Below are 8,254 nucleotides of genomic sequence, written 5' to 3'. Positions count from 1 at the left end.
CTGGCAGAGATCCAAGATTTATATCGAGATTTTGGAAAAATTTCCAAGAGACGATGGGTACGAAGTTAACACTTAGTGCTGCATATCATCCACAAACTAATGTTGGGTTAAGCGTGCATGAGTAGGAGTAGTACTGAGATGGGTGACCTCCTGGGAAGTTCTAATACGTCAAGCTGCTGACAGTTGCGCCGCTTGATCTGATTGGCTAAGTGGCCAATAAAAGAAGACATCAGATCTTAACGGATAATATTGTCTCTACTGGGGACATGGCCGACGGTAAGGAAAGGGTAATACTGATTTCTAAGGGATATGAGACAGCACCAGCAGATAGACACCAACTTCCTCCGATTCATGGGCCTAACAGCCCAACCCATTAGCACCCAAGTAGGTGCACTGTAATGCCCGAGATTTTTATTCTGTTAATATGAGATTATTGATTGATGAATTGATGTGATTATAGACGGACCACTTCGAGACCAGAATTGGAAGTGCATGAGTTTGGCATATGTGGGATACAGTAGGTATCACGCACATGCGCGGCAGAGATGCGCGCATATGCGTGAAGGGCCATTGCCAAGGCAGAAGACCTCGCGCATATGCGCGAGACAAGGCAGCGCATATGCGCGAGCTGGTAACTTCCATAAGTGTCGAGACAGAGAGTCTCGCGCATATGCGCGGAGATGGGGCGCGCATATGCGCGAGCAGAAGAATTCTGATGCGCCGAGACAGTAGGTCTCGCGCATATGCGCCGATGATGGTCACGCATATGCGCGAGACGTGCAGCACAAAGAATTAGCCACTTGGTCTTGCCATGCAATATATATGTAATTAACTTGCAATTCCCCTTCAGATTCAGCTGCAAGAACCGAGAGAGCTTCAAAGTTTTCATATTTTAAATTGTTGATTTTACGAGATCCGATCGTCAGAATTTCAATCCGAGTTTAGTACTGTGTTCCTCTCGACAAAGGCTTCAACGAGACATTGAGTATTTACAGATTTGAATTCAAGACTTCGACTTCGTCAGATTGGTCTACAAAAAAAGGTATAATCAATGTTAAACCGGGAAGATACGACTCGAGTTAGATTCGACTCGAGTTTTCCAAAATCACATACTTTGTTATATTGCATTGATTGTTGCAATTCATGAGATTGATATGCTTAGTCTATTGATTTATAGCAAAGCATGTATTGAGTCTATGGCAGATGTGCCATGTCATTGGCAGAGGTGCCAAGTCGCTGGACATTTGGTGATATCGATGTTGCTTCGGAGTAGATCGATTCCTATTGTAGAGATTCGATATAGAATGCCAAAGTCTGGGAATAAGAACGTACGACCATCTAGCTGGGAGAGTAGGTGGGAGACTATTGCGTTCTTATTCGATCGGGATCCCTAGACTAGAAAAGAGTCGAGTCAGAGATTATGAGTCAAAGAGCTTGATTTACAGTTTTATATCGATTCATGTCTTCCAGATTATGATACATGTTATTGATAACTGTTCCATGCTTTTATATCTGTTTATATGATTGCATGTATACGTTGTTTATGCTGGGAATATATTTCTCACCGGAGTTATCCGGCTGTTGTTGTGTTTATATGTGTGCAAGACAACAGGTGGACATGATCAGGGTCGAGAAGAGGATGAGAGATTGAGATTAGAGTAGAGATTCGGACCCAGAAGTAGAGTTGTTTTCATCACTTGATATGTAGTGGATGAACAGTAGTTTGTTATGATTTTCTTTTGTACAAGATTTGTACTTTTGCATCATGTTGTAGATATTAACTTGATCTGGTGATTGAATAAGATGGGCCTACTTTATTATAGAAAATTGTACATTTGTTTATATAGTGTTCAACATTTAAAAAAAAATTTATGACCCAGTTTACTTAATTGTTACATTTGATCCTAATAATGATTAAGAAGATGAATTAGCGTCCGGGTCCCCACGACATGCACTCTTCACCGCCACAAGTATAAGGAAATAAAGTTGCGCCTTGGCTAACAGCTATAACTTTTGGCCTAGTCGCAAGCGCTCGGTCTTACAATTAATATCAGAGTCAATGTCACGAGTTCGATTCCCATTGATTGTGCAATGAGTGCAACTATTAGAAGTGAAATTGTTGGGTCCCTGCATGGAAGAGCGATTGAACCGTGGTGCTTAAGCTGCTGTGCGGTTTAAAAGATTTGAGTTGCATCATTACCGCCAACTATAGTTTTTGGTAAAACGATAAGCACTCGGTCTTATAGTTTGTATTGTTATTATATACTTCGTTGTACATCTCCTACTAAGTTCTGTTTCAATTCGATCCACCTATTTCGTTCCGATTCGATACATTTTTTTCATTCTGATTCGACTTGACTTTTTGTACCAATTCAATAAGTTAGTTTGTTCCAATGTTATATTTCTATTTTGATTCGAGTACTGGTGCATCAGGAAAATATCCTGTGTGAGAACTGGGGCCCAATATCAATGAGAGTCCATGATTATTATAATGTTATTATGATATGATAAGATTCATTTTGATAAGATTGTCTGATAAAGTTCTATTACGATATGTTCTGAATGTCTGATATGATAAGTCTCAGATTATGTTTACTCTGTTTTCGACTTTTGATCTCCTTAAAAATATATATATGTATAATTGTTATTCTGATATTCGACCGACCTTCACTTGCTGAATGTTTTCTAAATCATTCACCCCTCTTACTTCCCTCCCTAGATAAGAACGAAAAACATGTAAACGACAAATAGCAGGATTAGTTCCGGGGCTTGTAAAATATTTCAAATATATGAAAGCCAAGTTCCCCGTTGTTCACAGTTTATCTGTGTAATGACTTCCGCATTATGCTCATTGTTTTTCAGAATAGTTTATGCATTACTTGAGTAATGTAAAAACATTGTTCTTTTATTTAAACTGACTTTGCTTATTTGTTATAAGACTTGTTGTTTTCCATATAATTTGTTAAACAATGCTGATATCAATACGCATCAGTCTCGAGACGTGACAATAAGAATTCTTATTTGAATTAATTATATTTTGACAAACTTTTGAATGCTTTATTTATTAGTTATTGTTTAATAATGTCATAGTGTTCCAACCAATAAACATGAAAATATGTTTAAAAGCTTGTATTCAAGATATTTACACCATAATCAATATCTATTCAAATACTTTAATATTATCTAATTAGCTGTTCCGTAAAAAATAATTATCTCTAATTATTAGACAAGTAGTCAAAAAAACTCTGATATTAAATTATTGTGTTAGCTCAAATAAATTAAATTCCTAGCGGTTGTTAGTGGGTAGCATGCGCAATCATAGCCTTATTTTCAAACCATCATAATCCTAATTTAAAAAAGGAAAAATGAGATGTTACCATTAAGTTTAGTCAATGTCGTAATAGTGTTTAAGTTTGAATATTTATCTATACATATCAGGTTCACATATTTTTTAATGGATTCTATGTGGGAAGAAAAATGGTTCACATTTAGATATGGGGCATCAAAAACACAAGGGGAAGTTATATTTTTTTTAAATTTTTAATCATGTTAACAGTTAATTTACATTTTTTACTATGGTAAATTAAATATGTTTTTCAATTTTTGTCATTTAAATTGTATATATTTATTTTTTCACTTTCAGTCTTTTTTTATCGACAGACACGATGTACTCTAGTCAAAAAATGAAAAAAAATGATATAAGTTAAATGATTATAAATGAAAATTCTGCGTAATATGATCAGAAATGAAAAAAAAATACAACTTACCTGACTAAAAATAAAATTTCATCACGAACATGACAAAAAATGTAAAAATGTAAACTATAAGATCAAAAATATAATTTTTCTCAAAAACAGATTGCGAAACTCAAAATGATTTTTACTGATACGCAAACCTATCATATATATCAGCCAAGATAAGTGTATATGACTAACTTTATTTCAACAAGAAGAATGTGAAGATTAACACAAGGATACGTGCCAACAGAAATTTGCATCACAGTGTAGAGTATTTACATTCAAAATATGTGCTTCCGGATACTTTATTTATATGCATGTAATTTAAGTATTGATATTAAATTTGTTCATAAACACACCTAAGAAGCAACTGGAATGGCTAATACCATCAGAGGGAATTTTTTGTATTTCACGATCCCATTGACTTCACTCATATCCAAGTCCTCGCCTCTTTCTCCACTCGGCGATATCATGTCAAATTTATGCACCAATTTCGCCAATGCAAGTTCATATATAGACAAGGCGAAGGAACGACCAGGACATCCTCTTCGACCAACGCCAAATGGTAGCAACTCGAAATCTAACCCTTTGTAGTCGATGTTCGTGTGGAAGAACCTCTCCGGACGAAACTCTTCGGGATATTCCCACAACGATGGATCTCGTCCTATGGCCCAATAGTTTATAACAGCTTGTGTACCCGCTGCAATGTCATAGCCCATTATTGTGGTGTCTTTGGTCGACTCACGAGGCACGAGTAATGGAGCTGGACCATGTAGTCTTAGACTTTCTTTGATCACTAATTTTAGATATTGCATTTTTGCCAAATCTTTCTCTGTTATCTCTTCTTTAATTCCTGCAACGGTTCTAACTTCATTCTGAAGTATTTTCAGAGTTTTGGGATTTCTTAAGAGCTCTGCTATCGTCCATTCTAAAGCAGTATATGTCGTATCGGTTCCAGCAGCAAACATATCCTGTCAGAAGTGAGAAATTATAGATTGAGAAAATGGATCAAGCCCAAACCAAAAATCTGAAATTTGAGTTAAGAAATCGATCGTACCAAAATGATAGCTTTGATTGAAGCATCCTCAATAGGACTAGTATCTCTGTTTTCCCTCTGAAATTGAAGCAAAATATCCACAAAGTCCAACTGATCTTTATTTCCACCAAAAACTCTGTTTTCACTTTCTTGATCCCTGTGCTCTTTTATTACTCCATCCAAGAATTCATCGAACTGTGTAGCCACTTTATCCAACTTAGCATGTAGACCACTGATGTGATCAATCCAAGAAAGCCAAGGAATGTAATCACCAATACAAAGAGTACCCAACAACTTCCCCACCTCCTCCAGTGACTTCTTGAAATTATATCCTTCTCCCTCTTTATCATACTTCTTCCCGAACGCAGCCCTACAAATCACACCATTTGTGAGCGATGCCAACAGATCACTCAAGTTTACTGGGCACGACGAACATCCAAGTCGCCTAATGGTGTCGACCATATTCGATGTTTCCTCTTCCCTTATACGTTTAAAGGATTGAACCCTTTTATTAGAAAGAAGCTGAAGCACGCATATGCTTCTCATCTGCCTCCAGTACTCCCCATAAGGAGAAAAAGCCACGTCCTTGCTCCCGTATGCTATCTTATTCGTTATGCTTGATTTCGGCCTGTTTGAGAAGGCTAAGTCATTGTTCTTTAATATCTCGTGAGCTGCATCAAATGAAGAGGCGACGAGCACCGGAACTTTGCCGAAATGGAGCAGCATGAGTGGACCATAGCGCTGGGACAATGAACATAAGGAGCGATAGGGGAACGCATCGAGCTGGTGTAGGTTGCCAATTATTGGAATCTTTCTCGGAGATGGTGGCAAATTTTTTCTAGGTTTCAAAGCTTTGTTGCACCGCCATTTGTAGACATAGATGAGGGAGAGAATGAATAGACAAAGAGAACTGAATAAACCTGAGAGAGATGCCATTTTCTATCGTTCAAGTTTTGTTATTTGCGCATCAAATATACAAAGAATTACCATCTTTTTATTTGTCAGCATTCTGAACTTCAAACTTCACTGTTCGAAAAATCGATTAAAAAAATATTTTGTCATTTTCTTAGTTTAAAAACTTTAACAATCTCGATGATAACAAAATTTTTTATTATGTTTCTAATATACTTACTCAAATGTAAAATTACTGACTCAAGATTGAAGTTGAAACTCTAATTTAACTAAACCAAAAATATGGTGAGTTATAGTTTTTCGATGATATATCACATCTTGCTGATGCAAATGGACAACCTCAAAACGAATGAATAGAAAATGAAATTTGGGACAAATTGTATTTCACGTCAGTTGGACTAAATCAGAAGTTATCTAGGAAAACATCAGTTTGGCTAATCAGCAAGGATCAGTTGGACATGGGTAGTTGCGGTATTTGGTCAGTTTGATTAGCTCAATTATCCAAATGAAACGATTCAATATGTATTACGCAGCTAAGACAATGATCTATAAATTATTTTAACAAATTAAATTTTACATAGGAGTTTAAGATGTTGATAAATTACAATAAAACTACTATTTCTGCGAGTGCTGAAATCAGTTTGGTTCAGTCTAGCTGACGAGCCAAACTGAATGATCGGTCTAGCTGACGAGGCAACTAGAAGCGGACTTCAAATTCAGTTAGGCTCGGGAAAGTGGTTGGCAAGGCGGAAATGACTGTTTCAATGTCATAAACTTTCCAAACAGTCATATTCTTCTGTCTAACATATATATCATTCTTGGGACCTATAAATACAACATCTTGAGTAACAAATAAAAGTTTTGAAGGGTTTTAAAGAATGGACAACCTACGTGAAGAATGAGAGCAAACCCAAATGCGATTATACATTGATATATACTGTAAAAATTTTCACACACAATTACTCACACATATACATGAGAGTTGAGCTTCAAAATTTATATGAGTACGTCTTCACATAAAGATAATAAATATTGCATTTTAGTCTCGGTATAAGAGACGTTAAACATTATGCAAATTGTGAGGTTACGGCTTACAACCGAGAGTGTACTAGGAGTTTCAATTAGGTAAGAGATAAATCCAAGTTTAAATGGGTTAGTTCAAGGAGTTGTATAAATCAAAGTCTTCCAGTGAATCATTTCCAAAGAGAAGAAATGGTTACGTAGAAGTTATTAATCTCTAAATATCTATAAACATGTTTTTTTATATTTATTTATTGCATTTACTTATTATTGCTAATATTTTTAAGATGCATTATTGAAGCATTTTATGTGTATCTCAAATACAAAATATTGCATAACAAATGTTTGAAAAATGCTTCAATAAAAATATTTTCACATTGCAACTTGCATATCTTTTAAATATTTTACCAAAATTTTTATTCGGTTTATATGAAGGATTATTTTGAGTGTCTTCCGCTTGATTTGAAAATCAAACTCAATTTAATTAATCGATTTTCAATATTTAAAAAACCGAGCTATTGTAGCTTAATGATTGTCCATCAATCGATCATATCAAGTGATATCAGAGCCAATTGTTCTTGAAACAAAATTTAAAACTGATTTTAATCTTTAAAATTCGAAATTTCATATTTTTCTAACATATCCATACATAGTTGAATTTTCAGACAACTTGCAACAAATCATGTTAAAAATTCCATAACTCTTTGCTTGTGTGTCGAAATAACAAACTGCTTCTTTCATTGTAAACTAAACTTGTAGAGGATCGCAACGGTATAAAATTTGAAGCCTGATAATTTCCGAGATAAAGCATTTTAATCATTAAATTAGTACCAAGTGTGATGTGGCATAAAATGAGCTATGAAGAAAATTGGTTAGTTAACCCTCTACATTTATCAATTTTAAAGTTTCAAATATAAAAAGGAAAATCATTACAATTTTAAGAGATATATTGATTTTAAATTTTGAGGGGGAGAAAAAATTTGTGTTTAAATTGTTTTGAAAATATGTGTTTTCGATTCACACAAAAAGATGGAGAAATATGTTAGTTAAAAGCATTGTATATCTAAGTTTTTTATCATAAAAAATGGGAAGATTGTTGGGTTTACAAATTCTAACAATCTTGATTTTGATAATAACAAAAAAATTATTGTATTTCTTACATATTTACTCAACTGTGAAGTTGATAACTCAAGATGTAAGATGAAACTCGAATTTAGTCAAACAAAAAACCCGGCGAGCTGCAGGTTTTCGATAATATCTCATAGCTCGGCGATGCAAATGACCACATGAACAACTTAACAGAAAATGCAATTTGGGTGAAGTTTTACTTCATGTCATTTGGGCTAAATCGGATATTATCTAGGCAAAGATGACAGTAAGACTCACCAGTTTGGCTTATGAGCAATGATAAGTTGGGCATGAGCAGTTGTGCTATTTTTGTCAGCCTGATCAGCTCGATTATCCAAATGAAACAATTCAATATGCATTACGAAACTAAGACGATGGTCTACAAATCATCTTCACAAGCCAAAGTAACTTGCATATATTT

The 8,254-nt window shown here is 35.0% G+C and overlaps 1 protein-coding gene across 1 annotated transcript; it reads right to left on the bottom strand.

Moving 5' to 3' along the window:
* Positions 1-3,953: 3,953 nt before the first annotated feature.
* On the bottom strand, positions 3,954-5,740 carry LOC142530041 (cytochrome P450 71A6-like). The gene is made up of 2 exons (XM_075635792.1): positions 4,795-5,740; positions 3,954-4,708 (listed from the first exon to the last, which is right to left on the bottom strand). The coding sequence occupies exons 1-2, from the start codon at positions 5,707-5,709 to the stop codon at positions 4,097-4,099; spliced, it is 1,527 nt and encodes a 508-aa protein (XP_075491907.1). The 5' UTR covers positions 5,710-5,740; the 3' UTR covers positions 3,954-4,096.
* Between the last annotated feature and the right edge of the window lie 2,514 nt (positions 5,741-8,254).

This window comes from Primulina tabacum, chromosome 16 (assembly GCF_025594145.1).
Source record: "Primulina tabacum isolate GXHZ01 chromosome 16, ASM2559414v2, whole genome shotgun sequence".
NCBI classification, from domain to species: domain Eukaryota; kingdom Viridiplantae; phylum Streptophyta; class Magnoliopsida; order Lamiales; family Gesneriaceae; genus Primulina; species Primulina tabacum.
This window is presented reverse-complemented; position numbering and strand designations above follow the sequence as displayed.